Raw genomic sequence first — 18,047 nt, 5'->3', positions numbered from 1 at the left:
AGGGTGCAAATTTGCTGTGGGGGGGGGAGCAAAGAGAGAGGATGATTTTAAAAATTTTTTTCTTTTTTTTTTTTTGCACAGGCCTTTTGTGAGGACTGTCAGCCTTGGCACTGCCTGTGGGCCCAACAGCTTTGAACAGGCTTAGCTGTGAAGGGGTTAATGTTGAAGGGTGGCAGAGCTAGAGGGGTTGGACAGGCACAGCTCAAGCAGCCACAGCTGTGGTGATGGGCCCAGGTGGAGCAGATTTGCAGTGATTAGGCCAGGCTGCCCCTGCAGGCACCAGAAGGTAGCCATGGGGTGGAGGGGGGTCCTCTCTTTTGCTGCTTTTGGGGCCTGCTGAGTATGGTGGCATCTGCCCCCAGTTCAGCCCACGGGCTGAGCAGTTGAGGGGGGCCATGGGGAGCGGTGGTGTTGAGGAGAGGGCTGAGCTTTGCCTGCCACTGGCCAAAATGACCTTGGGGAGAGCCAGCCGTGCTGCAGGAATGGCTGTGGAGAAAGGAATTGAATGCCTGCTGGGCCAGCAAAGTCAGCCAGTGTCTTCTGGTGCACAGCAATAATTTTGTGAGGACTGCAAGGCAGAGATCTGGAGGAAGCAGAGGTGGCAGTGAGGAATTTGGGCATGTCCTGGCTGCATCTGGGTTCCCAAATGTAAAGGTAAGGCCATCTTCTCTGTGAGGTCTCTTCTCATGCTAGGTGTGCAGGAAAGCCTCAAATTGTAGAGCTAGAAAGCCTTAAACCTTAGTGTTTCCAGACCTTGTCATGGGATGCTGCAGAGAGGTAAGTGGGCTAAAAATCTGCACTATTTTTTAAGTGGCGTTCCCTCTACTAAAGAAGGGGGAATTGGCTCTGCCATTTGTGCTGAACCAGCAGTCCAGCCCCTCAGAATAATAACTTCTGCTTTTCTAGTACTCCACTGAGGGGGTCTGACTCAGCACCTGTATTTTCTTTTTTGCCTTGTGTGTTTTGTCTTTCTTTTGTTTTGTACCTACCAAATTTGTATTAAGAATCTCCACCGATTAGATTTAACTGCAAAATTACTTGCTTCATTGTGGTTTATTTTCGAGGGGAGGCTTTGTGTCTGAAAGAATTACAGTAGAAGATGTTGGGCTTAACAGCATCTACATCTTCCCCATTGCAAAGGCTGAGATGGGTCTTTGTTCATGTGTTTATAAAAATGATTCTGCAGGTGTTATATAAATGAGTATCTATAATATGTATACATTGTGGGCCATCTCAAAATATTTTACTTACTGCTGCTAGCAAGCAGAACAGACAGCAGGTAGTGTGAATATCTGCAAACCTGCATTGAAAAATCCTGCTCAAAAGTAAATATTAAGCTCAGGATCAGTGTGCTTCAGGAAGCCATTGTGCTTGTTAGTGTGCCATGGAAACATCTGATGGTAACAGGTCCGTCAGCTTGTGCTACGTGCCTCCAGAGGCAAGTGTTGGCGACAAGGAATCTGCTTCTACTAGCAGTTAATTTCTACCTTTGACAAAACCTGGAGTGAAGCTACTGATTAAGATCATGCCTAGCAATTATGCTGCGATAAGATAATTAACAGAGGAACAACTGAATGTCTGCACTGAGCTTTGGCCAGACAGCATGGATTTGTGAGGGGAGGAAAGGCGATGGTGTCTCCTGAGCAGCACAGCTGAAACACTGACACTCCCGCAGCCTAAAATGGGAGCAAGTGCCTCCCTTTCACTTTGTGTAAGTGAACTTAAATTTGGCTTCTTGGATTCTTTCTTCCAGCCTTCCTTCTGCTTCTTCCCCCAACCCAACTGCTGCATCTGAAGAGGGAAAGAGGAGGAGGTATTTAGAGTAATATATCATAGATACTTTAGAGGCTTTTTTTTTTTAACACTTCACATCCTGTATATAAAAATGCTGTAATATACACTTGGTACATGCTGATATTGTTGCTATTGGGGAATTATTAGGCAATTTAACATTAATACCACATTCTAAGCTTACTTATGTACTGAAGGAGCAAAATGGTGTCTCGGTGCTTGAGGAGGGTGTGTTTGTGTGTGCCTGCCATGGCAGGAGGGCTGGACCTGAGCCCTGGCTTGTGCCTTTACAGGAGGTGTGCATGTTATGAGCTGAAAAACAGCTTTTCCACAGCAGTTCTGCTAGAAATCTGTAGGAAAGTCTTTTCTTTTTCCTTCTGAAAACATAGTAATAAAAACAATTAAGAAGAGGCTAGTTTTGGGGTATGTCGGTATGATGCTACAAAAAATTTAAAATTCCCCTTTAAAAAGAATTGTGGGTACTATTTAAATATTCCTGATGCAGAGCTGGTAAATCTGGGTGTTCCCAGTTTGGACTTTTGCTCTCATTGCGTGGTGAAAATGGGTTCTTTCCTTCGTGACTGCGAGTTCAATCAGCCTGAGAGGAAAATGAGGAGAAAACATGGCACAGTGGGTCATGTCACCCACTTACAGGGCAAAGCAGAGGAGAGAAAGAGGATGAGGGAGCAAGGGCTCCTTGTGGCCGGGTGGCATTTCCCCCATTTTTAAATATGTCCCCCCCAAGGTGCCACTTGTGGGGCTGAGGGGCTCGGTAGGCCCCAGCCACGGAACCTTCCGGAATGGGCCCTGGCCGGGCTGGGGCAGCCCCTGCCTCTCCTCACAGAGAGCCCTCAGCCGCTGCCCTGGGCCCGGGCACCCCTGCGATATCCCACACATACTGACAGGATGAAAAAGCAGCTCCTCAGTGCAAAGTGTCCATGATTTCTTATATATGTCTTTGCGTCGGTTATTGGGGTACAAAATTTGGAATAGCTGGGCAAACAGACAGGAGCCCTTTACCAGGCTCATGCCATGGCTACTCCTTAAGTTCCTCTTCTGGCTCCTCCGTGAATCTTGCATTTTTTATCTTTGTCAATTGGGTAGAAATTGACAAATTTCATGGGGTTGGAAAGCTGTGCACCAGCATTCAGTCAGCCTTTTCCCTGACTGTTGGGACACTTCTTGAGGAAGGGGTTTAGCAATACCTCCCTGTCTTAAACAGGGCATCTGCCCTGACCTGCACCGCCATTTTCTCTGAATGTAGATGTGAATGAGTTATATTAGGATCTACCCCATTGCAGGTCCTGTCTCAAGTCTACAGAAGAAGAATGATATTAGTATTTCAAGAACATGCAGTAGAAGTAAAAGCTGTACTAAGATGCTATAACGAAGACAATAATTTACCTAAGATGTAGACCTGTGGACCTTAAAATAATAATAATAAAAAAATTCTGTTTATCACTTGCCTGTTTTTATTCCCTAGAAATCATTATCCTCTGTGCAAGTCAGGCACACAACAAATAAAGTCTCACCAGATCTACAGTGCAGCAGAGAAAGAAGCACATTTGGTGTTCCTCTGGAAGCCCTCATACAGGATGCAACGCAATGTGGAGTTCCTTTTCTTGTAACACAGATGGTGGAGTACCTGGAACTATTTGGTAAGTTCATGTTTTCTCTGTTTGGTCTCTGAAAACTGTTATTCTTTGTTTCAGCTGTACTTTTTAGCTGTAACTGCTGAAAAGTTTGTTTTTACAATTATTATTCTTTCTTAGAGGAGCTCTTGCTTTTTGAGATCCAGTTCTCATAACACAGGTATGCTAATGCAACCATTGTTTACTGTTTCATATTCCTTCTTAAACAGGTCTAGAGCATGTTGGTATATTTCGAATCAGTGGCTCAGTAAACAAAATCAAGGAACTGAAGCAGAAATACAATCAAGGAGAAAAAGTAGACCTTATTAATGATGGAGATGTTGATTCTGTGGCCAGTCTCCTGAAACTCTTCCTGAAAGAACTGCCAGTGGCTGTTTTTCCAGACAACATCTGTTCTGGCTTGCTAAAAGCTTACCAAGGTATGGAACAGGCACCTTCCAAGCTTCTGTCCTTTCTCTGACAGTGACAGACAGTGTATTAATTGCAGCTTCCTATAAATAAGGATTTAAATTTCCTTGACCTGAGACTCATGTTTAATTACTTTTACTGGACCAGTCTTTTGAATTCGTTAAGGCTTTTGGGCTCCCCAACATCCTGTGGGGATTGCATTCTTCAATCCAATCCTGTATTCTTTGAGAAAGTACATCTTTTGCATGTTTTCTTTTTAAATTGGATACCTTACTTGTTACTGAGATAACATTTTCAATCTGATCACCATCATAATGTTGCTTGTGCCTTTACATAGCCACTGCCTCACTTCTCTCTTTTTCAAGCTAAAGCTTCTTTTTCTATTTAACCGTCCCTTTGTACAGGAGCCTTTTTATACATCCCTGTTCCTAGCTAGTACTTTTACTAGTTTTCTTAGAGTCTTCTTGGACAGCAGTGTGTGGAGCTGCATGAAGCTTTCAAAATGCAAAGCCAAGTTGAGTACCTATAGCAATACACTGTCGAGTTCCCTATTTATAACAGCTGAGCTAATGCATTCAGGTGATTCTGCTCAGTGGTTTTTGAGTGATAACTAATTCAGGTGTTTGCATACAATACATGGGTGTTGTAGGTTACATTGCATGTTGATTTTGTTCAAACTTCATCTGCTGAGTGCCAAGTTAGATGCTTACCAGGTAGATGCTTACCAAAAAAAAAAGGAAAAAGAGAGAAAGGAATCCTTTTCATCAGCTATGAAAGTATAGGCTTGAAAGAGCGACAGTTTTTTGTGAGCACCTTGTTTTGACTCCCCTAAACCCTCTTACTGTTCTTTTCTTTTTTCCCCCTTTGTGTTTTTTTTTCCCGTCTCCCATCTTTTTTTTTTTTTTTCCCTTTGTGTTTTTTTCCTGTCTCCCGTTTTCCCCTATCCCATTTTCCATATCTCTCATTAATAGGTTGAGCACCATGGCTTTTGGCCTTTATGAAACCTATTTTTTTAGGGCTAAAATTGCCCTTTAGGGCATGATTTGCTATTCACAATGTCAAAGCTATACAGATGTGTCCTGGTGATCTATGGCAAATTTGTGCATCAGCTGCCAGTTATTGAGCAGTATTGTCATCTCAGTTCTAATAACTAGGAGACTTAATCATACTATTTCTGAACTGCTGATCAAATAGAGTTGTTTCTGACCAACACTCTGAAGAATGAGAACCAAGAAAATGCTAAGTATCCCCAATTTAGATTTTTAAGCATCTCTTGTGTAACTGCAGTTGCATATTTATAGAACAAAAAAGTTTTGAGACTGAGAGCTACCAATTAGTCAGGAAATGAAGATGATGTGGGGCTGAAAGGGTACAATTTCTTATTCCTCTTAACAAGAGTCACACAGCATATGTAAAATCTCTGGGGAGAGTCAAGGCTGATGATCTTGTGTCACCTATAAAGGCAGCTGTGAAGATTCAGGATCATTGCTATTGCCTGCAATTCCATTAAAAAAGCAAGTGCTAGATAATTCTGCCGTAACAGGAAGAATAGCAGAAACAGTGCATATAAAACTAAATGTCTGGAAAATCCGTGTTACTTAATATGTGAAAATTGTTGTCAAAATTTAGAGTACAAATTCTTTATTTAGGACATATTTATTCTTTACTTTGTTCCTAATATGTTTTAAAACCTTGCCTCTTCCTCAGAACTATATTAATGCCTATGATGGAATTGTGTTATTATTAGGAATATCTTTGTAATAACTTTTCTTTCCCCACCTCCCCATCCCTCCCCAGAGCACAAAGTCCACACAACAGAATGCATAGAGAACCTGAGACAGTTGCTCAGCTGCCTGCCCAAAGCCCATCAAAACCTTCTTCAGTTCCTGTCTGCATTCCTGTTAAAGGTGGCAACATACAGCGCAGTGAATTTCATGACTCTGGAAAACTTAGCCATTGTGTTTGGACCTGCTCTTTTCAAGTAAGTATTCTCTATTTAGTTACCTTAAGTAGCACTACTAGATCACACATTTCAATGAGGCTTCCTGTCATAACTGTACATCCAATAGTAAGTGCAGCACCTTGAAAGTTAAATGCTCATATAGTATATTACAGACAGATGTGACAGATTCTGAGCTGGCTGACCATCTTCATCCTGACCATCTTCATCCTGTTGTGCGCTTGACTGTTCAGGGCCAGCCTGAAGTAAGAAGCCATCTGAAAAGAAGAGGCATGAGGGATGGAGAGTTGTTTAATGAGAACTACTTCTCTTTTCTTAGCTAAGCTAAGTGCTGGCTGTGGAGGCTACTTAGTTGTTAGCCTTGAGTCTGAATAGCTAGGGCTGACTTTGGCCTTGTAATAGCATTTGATTTATCTTCTCTATCAAGAAAGAGCAGTAGCTCATTCTGCCCTTGCGACTAAAATGCAAGTTAACATTCAGAGACCAGCTGAGCTCGCAAGCAGGGAGTGCTTGGCTGAAGCTAGAGGTGAGGTATGTTTGGGATGATGGTGAGTGGGCACATAACTGGACGCTAAAAAAGAAAGGTGGAAGTGCGTATGTCATGCAAGTCAGGGTGGTGAGAAGGAACAGCTTAAAGTCACCTGATAATGGAGAATTTTCCAGTGAAGCTGGAATGATTTAGTTCTTTATCCTATCCTTTGTGTTGACACTAGGGGATGTTAAAATGCTTATACCTGTCTTATAATTTGTGAACCTTTGTTTTGGTGGATCATAGCTATTCCAGCTTAATGCCACTTTGCAAAATGTGTATGTTAACAATTAGTGTTTTCTATGCAGTAAAAAAGCCTTGATGCCTTGATGTTTTTTACTTTTTTTTTTTTTTTTGTATGGTAAGCCAAGCAAGTTAAAAGATATAGTCAGCAAAATTGGTACCAAGCATATAAGAAATCAGTGACAGGCTTTGTTTTGGGGAACTGCTCTCTTATACCTTGTTGCTGTTTCCATAGCTCTCTATGTTTGTGTCTGTTTTCCTGCTCTGTGGGTTTATCACCAGATGAACCAGTGTATAACCTTTGCAGGTGATGTAAGTAAGAGAACCCTTACTTTAGCAAAAGTACAGCTAGGGACAAGAATCCAAAGACGTGGAGATATGCTATTCACTCCTGTGAGAATAGACTTCACCATGGAGGATATTCAGTGATGGAACAAAGCAGTTCTGCAACCAAACCCCAAGTTCCTTAGTATCAGCATGCTAAAATTAGTAAATGAGTATAGGCAGATGAGGTTTACTTCCCAGTGTCTGGATTAGTTGTGTGGTGATACCTCTAAACAAGTAAAAGGCTGATGCCAGAAGGCCTTCACCAAAAATCTATACCTTAACCCAACACTGAGGACTTCACTGACTGTCACTTTCCTGCCATCAGGCCCCTTTGCTATCACATGGGGCTTCTCTGCACATATATACATGCAAGAATACTTTATTTTATTCCTTTATCTGTGTTCCCAAATCCTTTGAATGTGTGCCCACTAATTTCTGTATCTACACATAAGAATCCAGGAGGCTCCCTTATTACTTGATGAGCTGTTTCAGTTTTTAATAACCCATTCTGTTTTGGGAGATGGTCCAGCTACTTCTGAACATGCCCCTTTGTCTGTTTTTTAAAGTACACTTAGTTCTAAACTAAACGCTTGTGGCAATGACCTGTCTGAGAAGCATTGAAAATGATCAGCATCAGGTTTCCCTGCCAGAGTGACTGTCAAGACAACACAGTTACCATAAATAGAAGTATATCTGCCCTGTGAGCATTAACTTCAGCTTCTTACAGTCATTCTGATCTCACCAGCTCTAGGAGAGAAAACAGTAAGTCTGGAACTCATTTTTTGTAAAGAGTGTAACTAGTGCTGTCCTTGGAGAGTTGCCTCCTAGGATTATGAAAAATCACGTTTTTGGTAGTTGGGTGGAGAGGAGAGCCTTGCAACTGAGACTTTCTCTCGGTGACATTGCTGTACTGCTTCCTGTGGTACAGCGTGACCTGAGGCCTCAAATGATTCACAATAAACCATTTGTATTGTCCTGTACAGCAGCAAAATTCAAGGTAGTCTAGTGCTGCAAACCGTATCTGCCGACACAGGGAATAAAGTCATAAATATCCTTTATCTCTTTCAGAGCAAGAATTAGTGCAATTAGCTATTGCATTATGAAACATTTGGCAGCCAGAGTATAGATTCACTGGAAAGTGAGACACATTGGGTAGTACTTGCTATAGTTGTTCAGTCAGAACGAGAAGGTTATGAAAAAAACACCTCTAGATCTAATCTGTAGAAATGCATACCCCATGCAATTGTTGGAAATAACCTGGATGTAATATCAGCTCCACTTAGGGCACTAATTCATTGCAGGTGCTAAAACTGTTCTGCATCTATTCTGGTAATCTGCATTTTTGTGCAATTACTTTTCCCTTCTTTGACATTAAACAAATAAACTAGGCTGTTTATAAGCCTTTTTACTTTACATTTTTGATCTATTTATATTCAAGTGTAAATTTTGTCTATGATTATCACCTGCCTCAATCTGTTGATGCTTTTATTTGTGGAGGCTTGTCATGCTTATAATTCCATTGAAATGACTGAGTTGGAATATTCAGTAGTTGGAACACAGAACGCATACGGGCCTTGGGGACACACAATTGGAATATAAAACTTGCTGCTCATTATACCTTGCAAGGCAAAACTGCATGTACTTCACAATTAGTATCTATGGTAATTGCAACACAAAAAAATATAAGCCTTAGCAGAGGTATTATATTGGAAGTCTAGTTATGGGATCACAGAGAACACCTGTTATCATGAATTTTAAATGCTAGGAAACTAATATCACTGTTTGTGTGAAAACTGAATGATAAGCTGTTTTTTCTCTATTTTTGATCTGTTGCAGTCCTATACTTTGATACTACTTGTACTTAATATTTAACTAAAATCTTCATATTGGAATTATTCTGTTATATTATTAGTATATATGCTTCCTGTCCCTGTTCAGATTAGTGGGACCAAAGTGGGGGTAAGAAAAGAAGGTATATTTCAGAAAAGCATAACTGAGTGAAATGTTTAATTTTACTTCTAGTTTCCTTTGCAAACCAACTCCTTGTGATTTCTTATACTGACCTCCCTCCTCCATGCTATTTTTCACCTGTGAGGCTCAGTTAGCCCATCTTCATGCTGTTAAATTGCTCCACTTACACCTTTCAGATTGCTTTTCTTTTAGATTTTTGACCCTGCCATCTGTTTCTTATCTTTTGAGGCTTCAATCTTAATATCTGCATGATGCAGTATTCATGTCCTCACCTCCTTCTAGGTAAGAGGAACCAAAAGCATAACTTGTAGATCAAACATTGGGATGGCTACTACTCCCTACACTTTCTTTGCTAAGCTCCACTCTTCTGTCAATTTCTACTGTTTATTTCTTTCTGCTCATCCTCTGAACTATTTATTTCTGTTGCCATTCATTCTTATTCTTCTTGTGAGGTGTTTCATGTCTCTCTAAATGCCAACAAGAATTCACTGCTTTGCTTCTGTCAGAGATTCAACTGATGTTACTTAAATTTCTGTGGGTACTTCATTATGCCTCATCTTGGTAAAGAGATTTCTGCTACTAACCTCAGTAAGTACTTCTTGCACAAATGTACAAGGATACTAACCAACCAGCTGTTTGCTTCTACTCACTTTGAGTCATTCTTTCTGTAAATTTGCAGCAAGCCTCAAACACAAGCTTCTGCCAGCAGGGAACCTTGGCAGATCTCCTGAAAAAAACCAAGGCAAGGGACTGTATGGATTTTCTAGCTTGCACTTTGTGGCAAAGCAACTTTGAAAGGTTTAGGCTCAAGAAAACCAGTAGCTGATTCCTGATGATCAAGTTTGATTTGTTTCTTATTTGTAGTGAGTGTTCTCCTGTGTTTGATTTATACTACGGCTGATTAAAGGTGTTTTATGTGAAGTGCAGAATATACTCCAGTAGCTGTGCTCTTCCTAGGAATATGTTCCTGATTCAGCAGTGTGTGAACATGGTTTCCCTATTGTCAGCCTGATAATACAGTTTCTGCTAGCAGCAGAAGTGTCTGAAGAGGCAGGAAGTGTTTGTTTTACAAAATTAATTGGAAGTCACTGTGGAAGGTGGCTGCAGAGGAAACTAGAAATGTATTTTCTATATTTGGAATACCCATCTGTTGCCACCCGTGAATATCTGTGAACGAGCAGACATTGATATTTGGAGTCAGCTGTAGGGTCGCATCCCAGAGTATAGATTAGATTTATTTTAAAATGAATTCAGAACTGAGCACCCAAAGCATAGGCTGCTAGTAAGGGGAAGTAGGACCCAATAAATAGGGTGAGAGCTCTTTATCTTCATTCTTCGTGAACAACTTGTGGAGTGCTCCTTGCTAGTAAGGAGTTAACAGCTGACAGAATGGACTCGGGAACATATGTCTAGGTCAAAGAAAGAAGCTGAAAAAGAAGGCAAGTGACTAAAAAGATTGCTTGTATGGCCTGTGAGTAGAGGGTGTTAACGTTTGGTTAAGCGATGAATTATTTTTTAGGACCCTTGTATGCAGGCAAGACTGTTGCTCAGTCAACCAGGTTTTACATGCGGGCTTGCTTTTTGTGGAGAAATTGAGTCTGTTCTGAGAATAGGAGGAATCTAAGAAGGAGGAACGTTAGCCAGCCCTGAAGAAAGATGTGATGATGCAGTAGGTTATCTTGTACATCTGTCTACGTTGTACCTGGCTATAACTGTGCTTAAACCATCATCTTTCAAAGGGAGCCCAAATTCAAGTTCTTACAGAAACAACAGTAAGTTTACAAAAGGAGAACGTGAATGAAAGCAATTGGACTGGGCCAAAGCATATATTTGTACTTTAAAATCACAAATTAATAATGAATGTGCTGATTTGGCAAGCAGAAGACTGGTAGGTATATGTCTTCACACTAGTCTCCAGAGTTTATGAATTGCTTGTTTAAATATTGTGCTGGGTGGAACTGAGTTGGTGCAGCATAGCTGGAGAAGCTGGATAAAGGTGACAGCATTTATGTAAATGTCCTCCAAGCTCCCAAACAGTTCATGGGACTGGGGGTGAGGTGGGGAAATACACAGTTCCTTCAGGGAATGAGATTAAAATCCCGTATGAAGAATCCCCTGACTTCAATGAAATTATTTCAACTTAGTCTCTTTGTGTGAATAGTACAAGTTCAACTACTATTTTTTTAAAGAAAGAGAAAAAAAAAAGAAAAAATAAAAACCCACACCAAAGCCTGTTAACAGGAGCATCTGAAAGTTCCACTGCATGTGCCTGATATCTGTGAATTCATAAATTATTACACTGAAACATCTTCTTACCTATGTTTTTTTTTCTAGGCAGTTATGGTAATAAGACATTCTAGCTATCAAAGTTCACCTCATAAACTAAGCTAGAACAAAAACCCACCTTTCTTCCAGCCTCAGTGCCAGAGACTGATGGCAGATTTCTAGGCCTTTTTTTGTCCTCTGCATCCTTGATTTTTATGAACTTCATGGCTGAGTTACTGTCAGGTTCTAGCTATTTTCTTGTGCTGCCTCAAGGATTCATTGTGTTGTGAATTGCTGCAGCAAACTGGGGTTCCATCACTGTGTCTCTCAGTGTTGTGAACCCACCAAATTAAGTCTGTCCCTCCCTGAACAATTGCTTGTGGGAAATGAGGCTGGGACTTTGTTTTATCCAGTCTTCTAGCTGGCTGCTTTGCTGAATTAATCTTGGGTAGTAGGGTGCTCCCTGTGTGACTATTTATTAGCTCCTGATCTGAGAGCTCCAAAACTTAATCCATCATTTTTTCCCTTAGAATCCCTGTCAGACCTTTGGCTTGTGAAGAACAAAGGCTTTACAACGGCCTCCTGCTGTATTTGCTTCAACATCACGAGGTGCTTTTTGTTGACCTGAACCCTTGTTTCTCACAGAGACAAGCAGATGGCCTTCAGGTAAGAAAGTTAAGTTAATTGGCTCAACAAGTAATGAGAAGTGCTTCATTAGGTTCAAACCTACAAATGGAAATGTATTTGTTTATACATAATGTAATTGATGACTATAGCTTCTTGTCAGCAATGTAAATATCCATCATATACCTAAACTAGAGGGGAAACATGAGTGTTTATAAAATTCTGATTTTGAAAAAAAAATATGCAAAAGTTAAAGGTCAAGAATAAATTCCCAAGTTGCTCCTCTTTAAATATCTTAATGCTGAGCTTTGTTAGATCAAAGCCAAGGGATTTTCTCTAGTGAAGCACTTCTGATTTTGTGTGTGTGTTTGGCTGTACAGTGATGACGCAGGAAAGCAAAACCGGCAGGGTGGAACCCCTCTCACCTTTCCAGAACTCACTGTATATATTTCAGCCTCTCCTTGGGTATATTCTTTTCTAAAACATTGTTTGTACTTCGATTCCTTTTTTGCCTTTTTTGTCAAAAACCTCCTGCTGGAGGAATTCTGATAGACAAATTCTGATTTAGGGGCAGGGTCAACATAAGTCTTGTTTTCAGTTTGTTGTGTGATGTGTCATTGCTGCTTAACTTGAAATTGATTTTTAGAACAAGACATGAAGAAAATGTTGTAGCAAAACCCACAATTTAGTACTGCACCATGCAGTTACCACACATCCTTGCGGTTCATGACTGAATGGATAGCAGTGTGCCAAATCAGGTGAAGGATTTTAAGAGATTTGCATTGTATGTGATTGTAGATCATGCTGCTCATGTTTGTGACTCCTTAATTACCTGGCTTCTTTCTCCAAGCATCTCTGTTATGGAAAAACAGCAAACTTCTTATATGAAGTCAAATTCAGCATTTAGAGCATATGATGTATCCCGAAATGAATATTGAGACTCTAATGCTCCTTGAAACCTCTCTTTTAAAATAAATCCTGTGCAGCCATAGGTACAGAGCACAAAATACACTGATACAAGGATGTTTCTGAAATATTTCTGCTATGTCACAGGACACAGCCCAAAGTCTAAAACTAGGGTTGTTTTGCACAAAGACAGTGTTGGAGCCCACACCTCCAGCAGCCCTTATTCTCGGGAGGTGTCCCATGTCAATACCATCTTTGAGAGTTCCTGCAACATGTACTTAAATGAGTATGCAAGAAGAAAATATTACTTGTTCCATTATATCTGCTTTTGCTTACAAAACCAGAAGAAGCATCAGCCACTAAAGGAAATTGGAATGGTATTAGAGAAGTCAGGAAACCTGGCTTTCTACTGCAGTGCTTTGGTTTTAGAAGCAACTTCCCTCCCTGTAATTCTGCAAAATGTCACAGACTGTCTGGGATTGTGGTGATGTGGGAAAGAATTCTGCTGAAAAGATCCTTTCAAGTTCTTTAATAAAACCTCAGACAAGGCATAGCCATGAGGCACTCTCCTGCTCTGAGGTAAGCTTATGAAAGAATTCTCATCCGTGGGTGAGAAGGGAATTCGGTATTCTGTGGCTGATCTTGTTTTCGTAATTTCTGGCAGGAAACCCAGCACATTGGATAGGTACCCTTCATCTTTCATAATATAACAATTGCTCAAAGTCCACTAAACTGGAAACATCAAAGTTAGGTTTACAAACTAAACACATTAGAAGTGCCTGTTCTAGTTCCAGCAAAGCAAGCAAAAAAGTGAAATGGCATACCTGGCTCAGATCCCTTGTTTCTTCCTGGAAACGAAACTTGCTTTTATTGGCTGTTTCTCATGAAATAACTTAAAGAAGTTTCACAGATACTTGCATTTGGACTACTTAATTCCTGTGATTTTTTTATTGTTGAGGTGCCTTTTTTTTTCCCATTTCAACATTGTATGCTACCCTAATTAACAAGTTAAATCCATACCAATCTGGTAGACATGCCATACAACTGATATAAGCTTAGACTTCAGTTGCATCTTTGTTAGCCTGAGATGGACAAGACCAATTGTTTCTGAGCAGAGCTCTTAGTATTTTGAAGTGCCAGAGTCATCCCACGTACTCTACCTCTGCAGGCTGATTCAGGCTGACAGACTGGAAGAAAAATTTGCAAGTTTTTGAAAGGTCTCAGTCTAATAGTTTGGAACTATTAACATGGCTGGATTGTAGACTACTCACAGCCACTTATTCCATCTAAAGAGAGTGGGTTAAAAGATATATCTAAGCTACTGTGTATTTTAGTTTGTCCTTTTTCCTGGCCACTGTATGTTTTACGTTTATTTATTTTCTTGGAATAGAGTTGGAATGCTGTAAAATCCTGCCAGAGTTTCTTAAAGTTGTCCTCAAACCTTCTGTCCTAGCTCACAAAGTGCACTGGTACTAAATTGATTTTCCTGTTTGGCTTAAACCCTTCTTTAAAAAGAGTTTAGACAACACTTTGATGTTTGTTGTGACCTGAGGCTTCTCTAGGTAACTGTGTTTAACCTGAAATGTATCACTAGCTGTGCTGGAGGTGTACAAGTTTAGCTTAACTTTTATATTGTAATTAAATTATGGACCAAACCTTGCTAACAGCAATTTGTCATGCTGTCTGCCCTCATCACTTGTAAATCTTTTGTTCTAACAGAAGTTGACTATGGAATATATTTTTTTTGCATCTAATCCAAAAGTGGTTTTTTGTATCTCCTTTTTGTACAGAAGTCATAGCTAAATCCATCCTGAATTTTGCACCCTACCTTTGTCTTGCAAACAAATAGAAGCCTGACTTTGTGGGTGCATGCAAGCCACTGCATGTCTCTCCATCAAAGCAAGGGATTAATTAGAAGAAAAGCCTACACCCTGTTTTCTTTTCTTCCCTTGTCCTTTTATGTATGCTTCACTATAAGGCTGCAGGGACTGCCTATTGATTGGATCCTATGTAGCTAGTCCCTACAGTTGTGGAGCCCCACTCTAAAGGGATTGCAGAGATCCAGAGGGCTGGGGAGGTGGAGCTGGATGCTCTCCTGGACTTGCAGGTTGACCGCAGACACCTCAGACTGAATTTCTGAAACTGCAGTGTGGTTTGGAGTTGGTCAGAACAATGCAACTGAATATTTCATGGATACTTTATCTACTCAAATTATGGTTTTGCTGGGAAGGCTTTTGTGGTATGGAGAGTTCACCAATCTCAGATTTTTAGTCTTTTTCAAAGAGGAGATGGATGTTTCGGCATTAACTCTGTTTTGTGAAAAAAGTGTACTTCACTCTCATCTGAAGTTGCCACAAAAAATAAATTGCTGTTTCCCGAATGGACTGTCCTCAATCTGGAGGACAGTAATAATTTAACTGATGTTGCTCTTTGCTAATCCCATGACAATGCTTGTGGAATTAATTGAAACCATTCAGAATGAACAAACAAACAGACATTATCTCATGGTCTCGTATACTGAAATTTCCAGGTTAGACTAAATTGTCTTGTCAAAATAATCTTTCATGGGCAGGGGCACATAATTCCAATTCCTTTTTGTGGTTTTAAACAATTTTTCCTAAACTTAAACTGGTAGAGGTCTTGATTATTTTGTTTCATTTGAGTTCTTTGCTTAGAAAGATTACTTTTACTTGGGTTTAAATGTAAACATAATAAATCCTGTGTGTATCATGTGAACTGCCCAGAAATTTGTCAGTGTTTCTGTAGGGTTTGCTGTTACATTATAGAAAGATTTCTTCATAGTATTTCCCATTCCTCTGAAGAAATATTTTCCCTAACACTTGTAAATTTTGCAAAAGCACGGACTCATTAAACATTAAGTTTTCATTGTGTATTTGAGTACTGCCCAAACCAGAAGACTGGATAAAAAATGCCATACATTGAGGAACAAGCAGGACCTGGGTCTCTACAAAAATTGTGGCCAATAGATTGTAAGGCTGTATAGTTAATTTATTTTTTTTTCTTCTGGATAAACAGTGCAGAATATTTTACTGACCGTAGGCATAAGGATTTGATAAAACCTTCTGTAGCCTAGGCAAGTGTGACTTAACCAAATTGGATGTGGCTGGAGTACTCATTACTCCTTCTCGGTCTTCAGTGCTGGAGCCTTTCTGCCTGTCAGTGGAAGGAACAGGGCACAGAGAGCGTGAGGTGCTATTTCTGTGCCGTGTCTGTGATCTGCAGCAGACTGTCCTTTGTACTGGAGATCTGTAACTTGGAAACGACAAGCACGCCTGGTCTCTGCTTTTAGTGAACCGTGGGGTGTGCAGGGAATGTCACTGAGTTAATGTTTGCTCCAGCAAAACTGAGGGTTTCTCTTGACTTGCTGTACAAGTGCTCTGGGACACTGCTGTCACACTTTAACCCCTGGATTTTACCACTGTCCACTCTTCTCCCTTCCCTCCCATTTCCCCACGACCCCCTCCAGTATGTAGATTTTTGTAATTTAAATTTTTTTTCTGGGAAAACCTGCACATGGTCAGCTGTGCTTTACTGTCAGAAGAGGGAAGATGGTCAAACTGAAATCCTGAGATTCTTTAATGTAATTGATAATACAAGAACAGAGCTCAAGGTATCACACTAGCAGATTACATTGCCCACTGTCTGTCATTCAATCATGATATAAATTGTATGAGAGGGAAAGATATTTCTAAAACTGGTCACTGATACAGGCCCTTCCTGGCTTGGAAAATCTGTTTCAAAGGCAGTATGCTGTGCAGAAACCAACTCAGTGGAGACTTGTCTTTGTTACTTCTTAGTCTGTGGATGCCCATTTTCAGTTTTGCTGTGAACAGAGCATCTCAAAAGTTCCTACTGTAGTCAGGCTCACTGAACCTATGTAGATTACATATTAAGGAGTTTTATCTGCAATTTGTGAAAGAGAGTAATACCTGATAAGTTCAGAGGGGCAGCTGGTTGTTTTGCTTAGCTGTTTTTGATCAGCTACACTACAAAGAAAAGGATTATAATTAATCAGGTAGTGTGCAATTAGGGTAACACAGATTTCTGCTTTCAGAGGATCTGTGTGGTCGTCTTCTGGTATTTAAAACACCTAAACTTAAGACTGGTGGCTCTGAGATTTTCAAGCACCTCAAGGTTGCAATAGAGGATGGAGCCAGCAGCGTTTTCTTCCACTTGGTGTCAGCATTGTTCTCTCTCACTTCAAAGCCGTTACTTGCTTTGAACATAACCCTTTAATAGGTTCTGAGTACCTATTTTAAAATTAGGTATTACATTTCTATTTTTGTAACGTATCAGAACATCAGCCTGTTCCTTCCTCAGATAATTGCTGGTATCGGAGAGGCATGAAGGAAGGGTATGAGTTCACCTCCAAACCACTATGAGATGCAAGCCTTTTTATTTTATACTCATGTCACCTTCCTTACCTCAGCAGGACTACCAATAAGATCTCTAACTACTTTTGGTTTATTTTTCTTTGGTGTACATGAGCAACTTGATTTGTTTGCTGATGATCAGAGCTTTTTGAAAAAACAATGTTAGAAGTGAAGACTTTGATAGGAAAGTCATCCCTTGGGAAATTAAAAGTGTTTTTGCTGAAAGACTTGTGATGTGTAAGCATCAAAATATTTCAGGCTTTTTACTTGTCATTGGCTGTAATAGTAGAGGAACAAAGACATTATTTTAAACCCTGACTGGCTTTTCATTTCATGCAGTGTTAGGGATGGGAATTGGAACTGTTTTCATTTTAATCAGAAAAGCAGGCAAAAAATGTGGAGTACAATACAAACCTGAAAAAGATTTCCACTGTCAGAAAAAAAAAATCGAAATAAGAAAATGCCATTTTTCATTTAACTGTAGTTAATTGTAGTGAGTTGCAGAGCTGTGCAACAGTGAATTTAATAAACATATTCTGAATGTACAGATTCTCTTCAAGCTGCCTCCCCCCTCAGCAATTCCTAGACTGCTTTGTTCCTCTTTAATTAGTTTATTTCACCTATTCTAGCAAAGATGCAAACATGCTGAAGTACTTAAACAACATGAATTGAGGGAAGAATAGGGCTAGCACTTATCATAGTTGCATGCAGAAAGGCTTGCCTGAATCTTGAAAGCATATTAGGATGTTATAGCGTAATGCAGTTTCACTCCCAGTTTATTTGGGGTTTTGCTATAGAGCAGACTTTGCAGTATTTTATTTCTTTGCTTCAAGTAAAAAGGGAAATAGATGTTAATGAGTCAAACTTTCTGCTAAATAGTTTCTAGAACTATGAAACTAAATACTGGTTACCTATATATTTTGCTATGAAAAATGGAAGGGGTAAAATATGCCTGTAATAAAAATACAAATGCACTT

General features: G+C 40.0%; 1 protein-coding gene across 1 annotated transcript in view; it reads left to right on the top strand.

The window, feature by feature from the left end:
• The first annotated feature begins 1,691 nt into the window (after positions 1-1,691).
• Positions 1,692-18,047, top strand: part of FAM13C (family with sequence similarity 13 member C) — a 126,949-nt gene continuing 110,593 nt past the window's right edge. Inside the window, exons 1-5 of the mRNA XM_014940508.1 lie at positions 1,692-1,813; positions 3,275-3,449; positions 3,653-3,862; positions 5,649-5,832; positions 11,677-11,812. Coding sequence (XP_014795994.1) covers positions 3,425-3,449; positions 3,653-3,862; positions 5,649-5,832; positions 11,677-11,812 — 555 coding nt within the window. The 5' untranslated portion in view covers positions 1,692-1,813; positions 3,275-3,424. The remainder of the gene's footprint in view (positions 1,814-3,274; positions 3,450-3,652; positions 3,863-5,648; positions 5,833-11,676; positions 11,813-18,047) is intronic.

The sequence above is a fragment of the Calidris pugnax genome, unplaced genomic scaffold (genome assembly GCF_001431845.1).
Source record: "Calidris pugnax isolate Ruff unplaced genomic scaffold, ASM143184v1 scaffold39, whole genome shotgun sequence".
Taxonomy (NCBI): Eukaryota; Metazoa; Chordata; class Aves; order Charadriiformes; family Scolopacidae; genus Calidris; species Calidris pugnax.
Note: the sequence above shows the minus strand (reverse complement) of the source record. Positions and strands in the feature narration are given on the sequence as shown.